Consider the following 16,476-nt stretch of genomic DNA (forward strand, 5'->3'; position numbering starts at 1 on the left):
CCTCCCAATGTGCTGGGATTACAGGCATGAGCCATTTTGCCTGGCCAAAATTAATACTTTTTATATTAAATTTACTTATATACATATATATACGTTTTTTCTTTTTGATACCAGGTCTCACACTGTCACCCAGGCTGGAGTACAGTGGCACAACCTCTGCTCACTGCAGCCTCCACCTGCCAGGCTCAAGCAATTCTCCTGCCTCAGCCTCCCGAGTAGCTGGGATTACAGGTAAGTGCCACCACACCCAGCTGATTTTTGTGTTTTTTGTAGAGACGAGGTTTCGCCATGTTTCCCAGACTGTTCTCAAACTCCTGAGCTCAAAGCAGTCCACCCACCTTGGCCTCCCAGAGTGCTGGGATTACAGGTGTGAGCCATCTTGCTCATTCTAGTTTAAACTTTTGAGTGGTTTGTGTCTCCTGATTGGACTCCTACAAATACAGAATTGATGCTAGGAAGGGTACCAGGAGATAGACGCACACAGATGGGATTTGGGAATAGGTTTGGTTATCCAAGGAGCAGTGCTGAGCTCCTTGCTAATGGGATATGGGATGCTGGTGATTTCCAGGAAGTGAGCTCACAATGACTCAAGCTGCCACATACTGTTGATTGTGAAATGCCAGTTGAAGTATATGTCCTGCGAGCTTAGGGGTGCTACAAGTTGACCACTGCAGCAGTAAAGATGACTGAAGAATGGCGTGGGATGGATCCTTTCAAATGCACTTGAGCAGCGGTCTCCAACCACAGGGCCACAGAGCTGGAGGTGAGCAGCAGGCGAGTGAAGGGAAACTTCATCTGTATTTCTAGCCCCTCCCATCGCTTGCATGACCACCTGAGCTCCATGTCCTGTCAGATCAGCAGCAGCATTAGATTCTCATAGGAGCACAAACTCTGTTGTGAAGTGTGCATGTGAGGGATCTAGGTTGTGTACTCCTTATGAGAATCTAATGCCTGATATTCTGTTACTGTCTCCCATCACCCCAGATGGACAGTCTAGTTGCAGGAAAACAAGCTCAGAGATCCCACTGAGTCTACGTTATAGTGAGTTGTAGAATCATTTCATTATATATTACTATGTAGTAATAATAGAAATAAAGTGCACAATATATGTAATGCACTTGAATCATCCTGAAATTATTCCCTCACTCCCAGTCTGTGGAAAAATTGTCTTCCACACATTCACTCTGTTTTTTGGTAGAGGCAGGGTCTTAATATATTGCCCAGGCTGATCTCAAACTCCTGGCCTCAAGTAATATACCTCTCTCAGCCTCCCAAAGTGCTGAGATTACAGGCATAAGCCACCACCTTCAACCAAGACTTTCTTAAACCAAATAAAAATTAAGTGAGATTACTTGAGCCCAGGTGGTCAAGGCTGCAGTGAGCCTGATTGCACCACTGCACTCCAGCCTAGGTGACAGAATGAGACTGTCTCAAAAAATAAAATAAAATACAAATTAACCCTTTATGACATTCCCAGTAACTTCCTACGTGTTCCCCAGAAGTCTTTGAATTCTGTTTAATTTTCACATAACATTTAAGACATTTAAGAATTTATGTCTGTCTGTGTCATCCGTTTATGTCAAAAGATGTCTTTTTGTCACTTCCAGCTGGATCTACCATGAAGGACTTCTGAATCCAGGAAGAGAGACTGACTGGGCAACATGTTATTCAGGTACAAAAAGATTTGGACTGTAACTTAAAAATGATCAAATAATAGTGCATGCATCAAGTGCAATGGGAAGCTCTTCTGGAGAGTGAGAGAAGCTTCCAGTTAAGGTGACATTGAAGCCAAGTCCTGAAAGATGAGGAAGAGTTGTATGAGAGTGGGGAGGGAAGGGGGAGGTGGAGGGATGGGGAATGGGCCGGGATGGGATAGCGCAAACTGCCCGGGAAGGGAAACCAGCACCGTACAGACCTGAACGACGAAGATGGCGTATTTTGTTCAGGGAATGGTGAATTAAGTGTGGCAGGAATGCTTTGTAGACACAGTAATTTGCTTGTATGGAATTTTGCCTGAGAGACCTCATTGCAGTTTCTGATTTTTTGATGTCTTCATCCATCACTGTCCTTGTCAAATAGTTTGGAACAGGTATAATGATCACAATAACCCCAAGCATAATATTTCGTTAATTCTCACAGAATCACATGTAGGTGCCACAGTTATCTCCATTTTATGAATGGAGTGATGAAGCCTTAGGAATAATGAATGATTTGTGCAGGCTCACCTGGATATTAAGACTGAGTCAAATGTTGGGTCTGGTCTGACTTTAATGTTTGCTTTGTTCATGAGCACCACATATTGCCTCTCCTATGCAGTTAAGCAGGTAGGTGACAGAAAAGCCCATGTTTGTCTCTACTCACACACTTCTGACTGAATGTATGTATGGAGTTTCTACACCAAATTCTTCAGTGCTCTGGATATTAGCTGGGTATCCCATGACTTTATTCTGATACTACCTGGAGTTAGCACAGACCCCACAAGTTAGGGGCTCAGTCCCACGAGGCCATCCTCACTTCAGATGCCAATGGCAAGTCCTAAGTTGTCACCATACTTTTGACCAACCTGTTACCAATCGGGGGTTCCCATAACTGTCTTCTTGGGTTTAATAATTTGCTAGAACAGTTTACGGAACTCAGAAAAACAGTTTATTTTCTTTTTTTCTGAGAGAGAGGGTCTTATTTTGTTGCCCAGGCTGGTGTGCAATGGTGCAGTCATAGCTCATTGCAGCCTTGATTGTCTGGGCTCCAGTGGTTCTCCCACCTCAGCCTCCCTAGTAGCTGAGACTACAAGCCTGCACCACCACATCTGGCTAGTTTCTTTTATTTTTTGTATAGATGGGGTCTTGTTGTGTTGGCCAGGCTGGCCACAAATTCCTGGCCTCAAGTGATCCTCCCACCTCAGCCTCTGAAAGTGCTGGGATTACAGATGTGAGCCACCACATCTGGCCAGTTCATTTCCTATTACTGGTTCATTGTGAAGGATACATCTCAGAAACAGTCAATGAAAGAGACGTGCATGCTGGATGCAGTGGCTCATGCCTGTAATCTCAGCACTTTGGGAGGCCAAGGTGGGAGGATCGCTTAAACTCAGGAGTTTGAGACCAGCCTGGGCAACATGGTGAAAACCTGTCTCTATAAAAAATTAAAAAATAATAATAATAACCGGTGTGGTGTTGTGCACCTAGAGTTCCAACTACTAGGGAAGCTGAGATGAGAGGATACCTTGAGCTGCAGACTGGGGAGGCTTAGGTTACAGTAAGCTGAGATTGTGCCACTGCACTCTAGCTTGGACAAAAGAGCCTGATCCTGTCTCAAAAAAAAAGAAAGATACCCAGGGCAAATTAAGTTCGGAGGGGCACAGAGCTCCCATGCCCTCTGTTGAACATGCGACCCTCCCAGCATCTCCTGTGTCCAGCAACCCTGAAAGCTCTGCAAACCCCGTTCAGGGTGTTTATGGAGGCTTTATTATGCAAGCATGATTGATAAAATCTTTGGCTGTTGGTGATTAAGTCGGTCTCCATCCCCTCTTCCTCCTGGAGTTCAGTGCATGAGGCTGAAAGTTCCAAGCCTCTTACCATGTGGTTGCGTGGTAATCAGCCCTCCTCTTGAAGAAATTTAGGAGCTTGCAGTCACCCAGTCATCTCAACAACATCCCCAAATGCATTCTTACCATGCTGGAGATCCCAAAGTTCTTAGAGGCTCTTGTGTTAGAAACCTTGGACCAAGACCAAATATTAAAACAAAAGATGTTCCTGTCACATCTATCACTGAGGTCTTTGTAAGAGCTTTAGAAGCTGTGTGCCAGGAACCAGGGACAGAGATTAAATATATATTTCTTTTCTTTTTTTTGAGACAGAATCTCCTGTGTCATCCAGGCTGGAGTGCACTGATGTGATCATAGGTCACTATAGCTTTGGCCTCCTGAGATCAGGCAATCCTCCCATCTCAACCTCCCAAGTAGCTAGGACTACACATGCATGTCACCCATGCCCAGCTCATTTTTGTAGAGTCAGAGTTTTGCCATGGTGGCCAGGTTGGCCGTGTTGGCCAGATGGGGTCTTCTTTTGTTGCCCAGGCTGGCCACAAATTCCTGGGCTCAAGTGATCCTCCCACCTCGTCCTTGTAGAGATGAGATTGAGTTATGTTGTCCAGGCTGATCTCAAACTCCTGGGCTAAATCGATTGTCTCACCTCAGCCTCTCAAGGAGCTGGGACTACAGACGCATACCACCATGTCGGGCTAATATTTATTTTTATTTTTTTCTAGAGGGGGTGGTCTCACTGTTTTTTGTGCTAGTTTCAAACTTCGGGCCTCAAATGTTCCTCCTGCCTTGACCTCCCAAAGTGTTGGGATTCTGGGTGGGAGCCACCATGCCCAGCAATCACAAGGGTCTTTATAAAAAAAAGAGAGTAGGAGACTCAGAATTGGAGCAGGAGATGTGGTGATGAAAGCAGAGGTAAGAGAGGGAGATTTGAAGATGCTTCACCTCTGGCTTTGAAGATGGAGTCAGGGGCCATGATCCAGGGAATGGGGGTGGCTTCTAGAAGCTGGAAAAGCCAAGGGAACATATTAGAGTCTCCAGAAGGAATGCAGCCCTGCTGACACCTTGACTTTAGCCTTAATAGACCTAGTTTGGGTTTCTGGCCCCTAGAACTGTAAGATGGTAGATTTGTGGTGCTTTAAGCCACTAAATGTAGGAAACTGCAAACTATGTTGCAGCAGCAAGAAGAAATGAACATGAAGCCAGGCATGATGGCTCATGCCGGTAATCCCAGCACTTTAGGAATTTAGGCAGGAGGATCACTTGAGGCCAGGAGTTCAAGACCAGTCTGGGCAACATAGCAAGACCTTGTCTCTACAAAAAATGAAAAAATTGGCCAGGCATGGTGGCTCACGCCTGTAATTCCAGCACTTTGGGAGGCCGAAGCGGGCAGATTACCTGAGGTCAGGAGTTTGACACCAGCCTGGCCAACATTGTGAAACCCCGGCTCTACTAAAAATACAAAAATTAGCTGGGCGTGGTGGCACACACCTGTAATCCCAGCTACTTGGAAGGCTGAGGCAGGAGAATCACTTGAATCTGGGAGGTGGAGGTTGCAGTGAGCCGGGATCGCACCGTTGCACTACAGCCTGGGCAAGAAGAGTGAAACTCTGTCTCAAAATAAAATAAAATAAAATAAAATACCAAAAAATTTAGCCAGGCATGGTGGCATGAACCTGGAGTCCCAGGTACTCGGGAGGCTGAGGTGGGAGGATCGCTTGAGCCTGGAAATTTGAGGTTGCAGTGAGCTGTGATTTTGCCACTGCACTCCAGCCTTGGTGACAGTGAGATCTTGAAAAAAAGAAAGAAGAAAGTAAAGAAAGAAGAAATGAGCATGGTGGGCATGGGGACAGATGGTAATGTTAAATAGAATAGTCAGGGGTGGCCTCCTAAGTGAAAATTGAGTAAAGATTTGAAGGAGGGGAAGGAGGTGGCCAAGGTGCTGAGGGAAGAGGATTGTAGGCAGAAACAATAGAATAAACTGTCTGAGGTGTGTCTCTGGCTCTGGAAGGAGGCCCATGGAGCAGATGGAGAGAGGAAGAGAATTAGGGGAGGGAGCCAGGGAGTTGCTGGGTGGGGATCAGTACAGATCACATAAGCCCTGGGAGGTTATTGCTGGGGCTTTGGCTTTTACTCTGACTGAGATGGGAACTGCGGGAGGGTTCTGAGCAGAGAGGCGACATGATCTGTCTCCCGATTTAAAAGCATTCTCTGGCTGCTGAGTTGAGAAAGACTGTGGGAAGATGTGATAGAAGCATGGGGGCCAAGCTTTGGCAACATCCAGGTTGGAGATGATGGTGGTCCTGACCAGGGTCGTGGTGGTGTTGAGAGATGGTCAGAGGGGAGAAGTAGGGGAGGAGGCCAGGGAGTTGCTGGGTGGGGATCTTTAGTAGATATCGAAGACAATCAACAGGATTTCCTGACAGACCGGATATGGGGTGTGAGAGAAGGCAGTGGTCAAGGTTGAGTTTGATTGTTACTGAAATTATTAAGTAATTTTAAAAAACACTACTGCCTTTCCCAATCCTACCAAGTATGGGATGCTAGATTAAAGAAATCTCTTCAGGCTGATTGCAATGGCTCATGCCTGTAGTCCCAGCTCTTTGGTAAGCAGAGGTGCGAGTATCTTTTAAGGGCAGGTGTTCAAGACCAGCCTGGACAACACAGCAAGATCTGCTCTTTACAAAAATATTTTTCAAAATTAAATAAATGTAGCTAGGCATGGTGATGTGTACTTGTAGTTTCAGCTACTCAGGAGGCTGAAGTGGGCAGATCTCTTGAGGTCAGGAGTTTGAGGCCAGCTTGGGCAACATAGCAAGAACCCTCACTCTACAAAAAAATTTAAAAAATAACCAGGCATGGTGACACTCAACTGTACTACCAGCTACTGGGGAACTGAGGCAGGAAGATGGCTTGAGCCCAGGAGGTCGAGGCTGCAGCGAGCTGTAAATGCACAGCTGCACTCCAGTCTGGGTGACAGAGCAGTACCTGTCTCACAATACAAATAAAAATACAAGTAAAATAATATCTCAAGTCAGAGCCTTTTGGCTCTGCAGCCCTTGAAACCCCTCAGCCGTGCAGTGGGGTTTGCATCGCTGGGAATGAGGAGACCCCTGCCCGGTGTTGTTGCCTGGCTAATCAGTGTTTTAAAAGATACATTAATCGGGGTGGGCGCGGTGGCTCACACCTGTAATCCCAGCACTTAGGGAGACCCAGGCGGGTGGATCATCTGAGGTCAAGAGTTCAAGACCAGCCTTGCCAACATGGTGAAACTCCTTCTCTACAAAGAAAATACAATAATTAGCTGCACATGGTAGTGGACGCCTGTAATCCCAGCTACTTGGGAGGCTGAGGTAGGAGAATCACTTGAACCTGCGGGGCGGAGGTTGCAATGAGCTGAGATTGAGCCACTTCACTCCAGCCTGGGCAAGAGAACAAGACTTTGTCTCAAAGAAAAAAAAGTATTATATCAACATGTAATGGTTTTATTATTAATATGTAATGAATATTAAATATTTTTAAAATCTTATATCAACATGTAATGGCTTTAATATGTGATGAATAATATTTAAAAATTTGGGTCTTATTTTCTAGTTTTAATATAATTATCTACAGAAAGAGATAGTCTTAGAGATCTTCAATAAAGTTAAAAAAGGTAAAGGGATGTTAGACCCCAAAAGATTGAGAATTTCTAGTTTACAAATATTCAGACTAAGCCACATACAGCTTGCTACTTGAACTACTTTTTTTCTTTGTTTTTTATTTTAGGAGATGGGGTCTCACCCTGTCACCCAGGCTTGAGTACAGTAGTGCTATCACAGCTCACTGCAGCCTTGAACTCCTGGGCTAAGGGTACTCCTACCTGAGCCTCCTGAGTAGCTAGGACTGTAGGTATACATGACGATACTTGGCTAATTTTTAAATTGTTTTGTAGACATGGGGTCTCACTTTGTTGGCCAGGCTGGTGTCAAACTAATGGCCTCAAGTGACCCTTCCACCCCTGCCTCCCATCTTCGAGGTATGTGCCACCACAAGGAGCACTTGTTCAATTTTCTAAAGAAAAAATTTCTAAAGTAAGGCTGTGGGATGATGGCAGGAAGATAAAAGAAAAACGAAGAATAAGTTAAAATGACTTATTCACACATATTCTTTTGACAGCAAGAAGAACTTTTAGTATATACATTCCTTACAAACAAACAAACAGCAGATAAACAATGTTGTATAGGAACTTCAACACACACTGTACAATATTCCCACTTTGCTGACATAAGTTATGGAAATTTCGTGGTTTACTTGAGTGTCGCTACCAGTATTTTGCTTCTCTGATGATTTTTATCAACTTCCTCATCTGTTAACTTCTCTCCAAGGTATGTCATGTCATGACATACTGCTGTTGCACGAACACGGCCAGTGTCTTCCTATTAAACATGTAGAATGCTTTCCTAATTTCTCTTTTTACTCTCTGTCTTTGTGTTCTGCATTTTCCTTAGTTTTGTTGTCAGAAACTCCAGAAAGTCAGTCGTACTAATTTATCACGATTTGCTTTATTTATTTATACTTTGCTTATATGGAATTTTGCCCAACAGACCTCATTACAATTTCTAACCTGTTTTATTTTGTTTTTTTTTTTCTCTGAGACAGGGTCTCACTCTGTTGTCCAAGGCTGGAGGGTAGTAGTGCTATCGCAGCTGACTGCAGCCTCAACCTTCCAGGCTGAAGCGAACCTCCCACCTCAACCTCCCACGTGGCTGAGACTACAGGTGCTTGCCACTATGCCCAACTAATATTTGGAATTTTTGTATACGTGGATTCCAGAGAGGTGACAGCGAAACGTGAGTAAGCATGGATTTTGGTATATGCAGAGATGGGGGCTGGAACTAATTCTGTTTACTGAGGGATGGCGACTGTATATGTTTTTACAATTATGCTGTAGGATACATACTGTTGCGTAGCCTTGAAAATAATAATTTTTAATTGAGTGGAATAATAATAATAATATTGCTAAAAGTAGCAGCTGGCCAGGTGTGGTGGCTCACACTGGTAATCGCAACACTTTGGGAGGCTGAGGCAGGAGGATGGCTTGAGGCCAAGAGTTTGCGATAGGCCTTGGAAACAAAGGGGGAGTCACCATCCCTACAGAAAAATACATGAATTAGCCTAGTGTGGTGGCATGTTCCTGTATTCCCAGCTACTTGGGAGGCTGAGGTGGGAGGATCACTTGAGCCCAGGGAGGCTGAGACTGCAATGAGTCATGATCAGGCCTCTGCACTGCAGCCTGGGTGACAGAGTGAGACCCTGTCTCAAAACAACAAAAAAGTAGCAGCTAACATCAACTGACCTTTTATACCAGGTGCCTATTGATACCATAGTTTAATTTCTTAGAACTGTTTCTTATTTCACTTACCAACTCTGTCTTCAGTTACTCCCAGATTTTTACTGTGTGTGTACAGATGACCTTTTGTTTAGATTGAATTGTCTCCCCAGAAGTAAGATTACTGTGAGTCATGGTGAATGGACATTCTCATTACCCTTGATGTAAATTGACAGGGTTTTGGGTGCCTCCCAGCTATAATCTTAGCACTTTGGGAGGCTAAGAGAGGAGGATTGCTTGAGGCCAAGAGTTGGAGGAGGCAGTATGGCAGTATGGTGAGACCCTGTCTCCATTATTTTAAAAAATTGACAGGCTTTACCCGGGAAGGCTTATACACAATGTAAACACCCCTCATAGTATAAGAAAGTGCCCATTTCACTGCACCTTTGCCAGCACAGGGTATTATAATTTAGTAAGTCATTTTTTGTTTGATTATTTTAAATAGATAAAAGACCTCATGTTACTTTACTTGTCACATTTCAACATCTTTCCTCATCTTATTAGCTCTATCCCTTTTCTGTCTGTAAACGGTTTTTGTTGTTTTGTTCTTTGAGACAGGGTCTTGCTCTGTCACCAGGCTAGACTGTAGTGGCATAATCATGCCTCGCTGCAGCCTTGACCTCCCAGGCTCAAACTTCAGCATTCCGAGTAGCTGGGACTACAAGTGTGCACCACCACTCCCAGCTAACTTTTTTCTTCTTTTGGATAGAGACAGGGTCTCACTGTGTTGTCCAGACCAGTCTCTAGCTCCTGGCCTTAAGCAATCCTCGTGCATTAGCTTCTCAAATTGCTGGAATTTCAGGCATGAGCCACCATGCCTGGCCTGGGCTAGTCCTGTATTCTCTAGAGTTCTCTTTACTTTGTGCTAGCCAATCTCTCATTATGCTGTTCACCTGTTATAATGAATAATTCTCCGTATTAAATTTTACCACTTTAAACTTTTGAGTGGTTTATGCTTCCTGATTGGACTCTGACTAATATGTTAGGAAGGGTCCCAGGAGGTAAACCCACACAGATGGGATTTGGGCATAGGTTTGGTTTCCCAGGGGGCAGTGCTGAGCTCTTTGCCAGTGGGAAATGGGATGCTGGTGATTTCCAGGAAGTGACCTCACAATGACTCAAGCTACCACTTACTGTTGATTGTGACAAAATGCCAGCTGAGGCACATGCCTTGGGAGCTAAGTGGTTGCTGCCCTTGACCACTATGAAGACTGGTGTGGGAAGGGTCGCTTTGGATGCACTTGAGCAGGGGTCCCCAACCCCTGAGCCATGGAGCCGTAGGGAGCCACACAGCAGGAGGTGAGTGGTGTGGAGTGAGGGAGTGAGGGAAGCTTCGTCTGTATTTACAGCCACTCCCCTTTGCTCACATTCCCGCCTGAGCTCCACCTTCTCAGATGAGCAGCAGCATTAGATTCTCATAGGAGAACGCACCCTGTTGTGAACCGTGCATGTGAGGGATCTAGGTTGTGCTGTCCTTATGAGAATCTAATACCTATTGATCTGTCACTTTGTCCCATCACGCTCAGGTGGGACCATCCAGTTTCAGGAAAACAAGCTTAACACGCCCACTGATTCTACATTATGGTGAGTTCTATAATTATTTTATTATATATTCCAGTGTAATAATGGAAATGAAGTGCCTAATAAACGTAAATGTGCTTAAATCTTTTGGCCCAGCTCCTACCTCCCGGCAGCCTCGCCAGGCCCAGAACTCTCTCCAGTCAGCCTCTACAGACCAAGCTCATGACTCACAATGGCCTATTTAGGCCCATACCCTACCTCATGGCAGTCTCCGCAGATGAGCCTACTGCCTCACAACAGCCTCCACAGGCACAGCTCCATCGTTCCAATGGCCTCTTTAGACCCAGCTCCTGCCTCCCAGCCTTCTCTCCAGGCCCTGAGCTTTCTCAAGTCGACCTCACCAGGCCCAGCTCATGCTTCTTTGAAGCCTCTCCAGGCCCAGCTCCTGCATCTTGGCCCCTCCAGGCCCAGCCTCTGCCTCCTGTCGGCCTCTACAGTCCCAACATCTACCTCACAGCAGATTCTTCAGGCCCAGCATCTGCCTCACTGTGGACCCCCCAAGCCAAGCTCCCAACCTTTCAGCAGCTTCTACACACCCAGCTCCCGCCTGCCAGTGGCCTCTTCAGGCCCATGGGGCTCATTCCTCACAAAAGCCTTTCCAGGCCCAGTTTTTCCCTTCCGGCGGCCTCTCCGGACTGAGAACCTCCTCAAGTCGGCCTCTCCAGACCCACTTGCACCCTCCGGGCGTCCTCTCCGGGCCAAGCTCCTCTTCCTGGCTGTGTCTCCAGGCCCGACTCCTGCCTGTCAACAACCTCTTTGGACTCAGTGCCTACCCATCTCCTGGCTGCCTTGGTTGGCCCACAGCTTCCTCAAGCCACGCTCCCCAGGCCCAGGTCAGGCCTCACGGTGGCCTCTCCAGGATGAGCTCCTGCCCTCCGATGGCACCTGCAGGCCCCAAATGGTCTCCGGTCGGTGGGCTTCTCCACGCCAAGCTTGGGCCTCCCGGCGACCTCTGCAGGCCCAAGTTGTCCTGAAGTCGGCATCTCCCGGGCCTGCCTCCCAGCAAGTAAGCAAGCTCTTTTGGCTCAACTCCTGCCCAGCTCCCAACCGCCTTTGTAGGTCCCAAACTTTCTCCAGCCAAGTTCTTCGGGCCTAATTCCTGCCGCCCGGTGGCCTGTACGGGCCCAGCAATGGTTGGAGAGTGGCCTCTGCAGGTCCCACTCTTGCCTCCCAGGGGCCTCTCCAGGCCCAGCTCTTGCCCCCACGGCGGCCTCCCGGGGCCAAGTCCCTGCCTGCCTCCCAGCAGCCTGTGTGCAGCCCAGCTCCTCCCTCACGGTGGCCTGTTGATGCCCATGCCTCTGGTACCCTGCCCAGAGGCATGAGCCCCTGCCACACACTGGCTCCTCCCACGCTGACAGAGGTCAGCCTGAGCCCCTTGCCTCACACCGGCCCCTCCCACGCTGAGAGAGGTCAGCGTGAGCCCCTGCCTCAACAGGCCACCGTGAGGGAGGAGCAGGGTCGCACGCAGGCTGCTGGGAGGCAGGCAGCGACTTGGGCCTGGGAGGTCGTGGTGGGGCGAGAGCTGGGTCTGGAGACACCCCTGGGAGGCAACAGCGGGGCCTACAGACTCTGTTCTCCAGCCGGAGCTGGTACTGTTCAGGTACTGGGAGGCGGGATGTGGGTCTGAAGAGCTTGGTTGCAGAAACTTCGGGGTGTACAAACGCAGGCGGGAGCTGAGCCAAAAAAGCTTGTTTGCTGGGAGGCGGGAGATGCAACCAGGAGAAACAGCTGTGCCTGCAGAGGCCGCCATGTGGGAGGCGGAGGCCGGGCCTCCTCAAATCGGCCTCTCCAGACCCACTTGCAGCCTCCCGGCGTCTTCTCCGGGCCCAGCTCTTCCTCCCGGCTGTGTCTCCAGGCCTGACTCTGGCCTCCCAACAACGTCTTTGGACTCAGCTCCTGCCCAGCTCCCAGCGGCCCTGGTAGGCCCACCACTTCCCGAAGCCAAGCTCCCCAGGCCCAGCTCAGGCCTCACGGTGGCCTCTCCAGGCTCAGCTCCTGCCCTCCAATGGCAAGGTCAGTGGGCTCCTCTAGGCCCAGCTTGGGCCTCCCGGCGGCCTCTGCAGGCCCAAATCGTCCTGAAGTCGGCCTCTCCAGGCCCAGCTCTGGCCTCCCGGCGGCCTCTGCAGGCCCAAGTCGTCGTCAAGTCGGCCTGAAATTGGGCCTGGAAGAGCAGCAAGTCGGCCTCCCCGGGCCCAGCTCCGTCCTCTCGGTGTCCTCTCCAGGTGCAAAACTTCCTCGAGTCAGCCTCTCCAGGCCCAGCTCCTCCTGCCTCCCAGTGGCCTCTTTCAGCCCAGACCAGCTCATGGCTCTTGGCGGCCTTCCCAGGCCCCGCTTTTGACTTTTGGTGGCCTCTTCAGGCCCAGAACTTGACCTCCAGTGGGCCTTTGCAGGCCCGGCCTCCTGCCTCTCGAAGGCCTGCACGGGCCCGGACTCACAGCGGACTCACAGCGGACTCTCCATGCCCAGCTAGCTCTCGCCTCATTGCGGCCTCCCGAGTCCAAAGCTCCTGCCTCTCGGCCGCTTCGGCAGGCCCAGCTCCCGCCTGCCAGTGGCCTCTTTAGGCCCAGCTCATTCCTCACAACGGCCTTCCCAGGCCCCGTTTTTCCCTTCCGGTAGCCTCTTGGCCTCTAATTTGTTTATCTTTTGTGTATAAATCCCAAAATATTGAATTTTGGAATATTTCCACCATTATGTAAATATTTTGGTAGGTGATTTATTTGGGGTGAGTTTCTGCACCAAGCCCGAATTTTTTTATTTTATTTTACTTATTATTTGGTGTTAAACAGGTTTAATGACGGTCATGGCAACTTTTTGGCACAATGAAAAATATCGCCCATGATCAACGTGTTCTGTTCTGGGGAAGGCGGCAAAGGCAGGGTGAATCACTTTCTTAAAAAGTATAGCTCAAGTTGGGAGTGCAGAGGGAATGGGGAGAAAACCCTCCCACTGCCTGTGTCGAAGTGCAGGAGCCCCCACCCCCATACTCACCTGAGTCCAGCCCCTCTGGAGAAAGAAGGGGTGCATGAACTCCCCCTAGTCCGCAGGCACCTCCCTGTGGCCCAAGGCCCTCTTCACACTCCATCTTGTAGCCCCAACAGGAGCTATTTTCCGAAAAGTGAAAAGCTCTGAAGGTCCCACAATTCATGGTATGTACACCTCCCTCACCAGGGGCTGCAAAGTGGCCTGGAGCTCCATACTGAGTAGAAGTCTTTGGGCCAGAGTCAGCATCTGGCTGACGGTCCGGATATCCTGGTTGGAGTGACCCTGGTGCTCCCTGCCAGGGCCTGGTGCCGCTTGCTGAAGATCATGACCGCCACTCATGGGCCACCGGATGTGGTCCTTGTCCCATTTGTTGGGGCTGCGTCCATCCTTCTCAGAAGATGAGTCCTGTTCCTTGTGCAGGGCACTGAGGGACTGGGCCTGACATCATCTGAGTGGTAGAGGCAACTGGGTGTCAGGAGACATGATGGAGAGGAAAGCATCATCATGGTCATTCTCTGTCTCACTGTTCAGCAGGGACTCCCCTGAGGGGCCCAGGGCTCCTCCTCCATGGTGGGAGGTGAGCTTTTACCAGGTTCCACCACCCCCAAAGTGTGTGGGGTTGCGGGCCCTGGGCTTTCAGGGCAGGTGGCTCCAGGGGGCCGCCCAGGGTCAACACTCCCTGTCCCACCTGGTGGACGCTCATGAGCAACAGCTGCCAACTTGGCAGGTTGTTTTCTTTGGTTGGAGGCCACTGAGTGACTGGCAGGTTGCTGGGCCTCATGTGGCTGCAGGGAGGGGTGAGGAAGGGGATGGAGTACCAGGGGAACACGGCCGCAGAGTGACCTTCCACATTCCTCCACACGAACATGCTGACGCCACGGGAGGCCTCACTGAACGCAGGCCTGGGGGCCGAGTACTTGGTCCGGGCAGGGGGTTCCTGGCAGGGGCTCACACCTCCTCACCCCCTCCTCAGCCAAGGTGGCTTGGGCCCAGAGAAGGGGAGGTTGGAGAGGAGCAGAAGGCCAGGCCTCAAGTTTTGTTTTTTTTGTTTGTTTTGTTTTTTGTTTTTGAAATGTAGTTTGACTCTTGTCACCCAGGCTGGAGTGCAGTGGCACGATCTCAGTGGCCTTCATACCTGGCTAATTTTTTGTATTTTTACTGGGGGTGGGGTTTTGTCATGTTGGCCAGGCTGGTCTTGACCTCCCGACCTCAGGTGATCCACTCACCTCAGCCTCCCAAAATGTGATTACAGGCATGAGCCACCGCTCCCAACTTCATTCATTTTTACTTGAAAAACTCCATTAAGCATTTTTTTAAGGTAGACCTAGTGGTCCTGAATGTCCTCAGCTTTGTTTGTCGAGGAAACACGTTATTTCTTTTTTATTTCTGAAGGACAGCTTTGTCAGACATAGTATTAGTTGCTGGCAGTTTTTTTCTTTCAGCACTTTGAATGTATTATTCGATTCTGTCCTGACCTGCAAAGTTTCTTTAACTTTTGACTATTTGATTATATTGTGACTTGGTGAGTATCTATTTGGTTTGAACCTCTTTAGGAATCTTTAAGCTTCATGGATTTAGATGTGTAAATCTTTCCCATGATTTAGGCAGTTTTCAGCCATTCTTTAAATAAGCTTTCTTCTCCTTTCTCTACTTTCCTTCCCAAACTCCCATAACCTGACAATGGTTTGCCTAATGGTGTCTTGTTGGCTTTCTTTTCTCTGTCTCTTTTTTTTTTTCTTTTTTTTTTTTTTGAGACAGAGTCATGCTCTGTCACCCAGGCTGGAGTGTAATGTGTGGTCTCGGCTCACATTGCACTCCAACCTCCGCCTCCTGGGTTCAAGCGATTCTCCTGCCTCAGCCTCCCAAGTAGCTGGGACTACAGGTGTGTGCCACCACACCCGGCTAATTTTTGTATTTTTAGTAGAGATGGGGCTTTGTCATGTTGGACAGGCTGGTCTTGAACTCCTGACCTCTTAATCTGCCTGCCTCGGCCTCCCAAAGTGTTGGGATTACAGGCTTGAGCCACCACACCCAGCCTTCTTTTCTCTTTTTTATTCTTTTTTTCTTTGTCCTCTGACTGGATAATTTCAGAAGATCTATATTGAAGTTTACAGATTCTCTCTCCTGTTGAAGTTTACTATTGTGTTATATCACCCAGTCTGGTCTTGAACTCCTGGGCTCAAGAGATCCTCCCACCTTGGCCTCCCAAAGTGCTGAGTTTACAAGCATGAGCCACTGCATCCAGTCAGTCCCAGCACTTTGGGAAGCTGAGGTGGGAGGATCACTTGAGCTTAGGAGTTTGAGACCAGCCTGGGCAACGTACTGAGAACTTGTCTCTATATTTAAAAAAAAAAAAAAAAGTCTTTGGGAGGCCAAAGCGGGAGGATCACCTGAGGTCAGGAGTTCGAGACCAGCCTGGCCAACATGGCAAAACCCCATCTCTACTAAAAATACAAAAATTAGCCAGGTGTGGTGGCACACGCCTGTAGTGGTGCTGCATGCCTGTAGTCCCAGCTACTCAAGAGGCTGAGGCAGGAGAATCACTTGAACTGGGAGATGGAGGTTGCAGTGAGCTGAGATCGCACCAGTGCACTCCAGCCTGGGCAACAGAGTGAGACTCCATCTTATAAAAGGAAAAAAGAAGAAAAGAAAAATTCCATATCTGAGTGTTTACTCCTGAGTTTTTGAGATTGTTATTAAGATCGTGCTCTACTGTGATGATTTGGGTTTGTTTGATAATCAGAAAAAAGCATATTCTTTTGGGTGTTCAGCCACACTGCTTTGGTGTCACAACTGCACATTGGTTTCACAGCTGCAGGACAAATTCGAGCATCTTAAAATGATTCAACAGGAGGAGATAAGGAAGCTCGAGGAAGAGAAAAACAACTGGAAGGAGAAATCATAGATTTTTATAAAATGAAAGCTGCCTCTGAAGCACTGCAGACTCAGCTGAGCACTGATACAAAGAAAGACAAACATCGTAAGAAGCAACAGTTTCTCC

General features: G+C 48.4%; 1 protein-coding gene across 4 annotated transcripts in view; it reads left to right on the forward strand.

Moving 5' to 3' along the window:
* The first annotated feature begins 246 nt into the window (after nucleotides 1–246).
* Nucleotides 247–16,476, forward strand: part of LOC129534553 (solute carrier family 35 member F5-like) — a 40,020-nt gene continuing 23,790 nt past the window's right edge. The window contains exons 1-6 of one of the 4 annotated variants that reach the window (XR_010134432.1): nucleotides 247–763; nucleotides 1,608–1,672; nucleotides 8,183–8,373; nucleotides 10,439–10,496; nucleotides 10,590–11,499; nucleotides 16,288–16,455. Coding sequence is in view for 2 of the 4 variants with exons in the window: in XM_055392012.2 (XP_055247987.1) it covers nucleotides 16,392–16,455 (64 nt within the window). In the remaining 2 variants the exon portion in view is untranslated. The other 3 variants (XR_010134433.1, XM_055392012.2, XM_063708020.1) reach the window with 3 other exon arrangements.

Source organism: Gorilla gorilla, chromosome 5, assembly GCF_029281585.2.
Source record: "Gorilla gorilla gorilla isolate KB3781 chromosome 5, NHGRI_mGorGor1-v2.1_pri, whole genome shotgun sequence".
Lineage (NCBI taxonomy): Eukaryota > Metazoa > Chordata > Mammalia > Primates > Hominidae > Gorilla > Gorilla gorilla.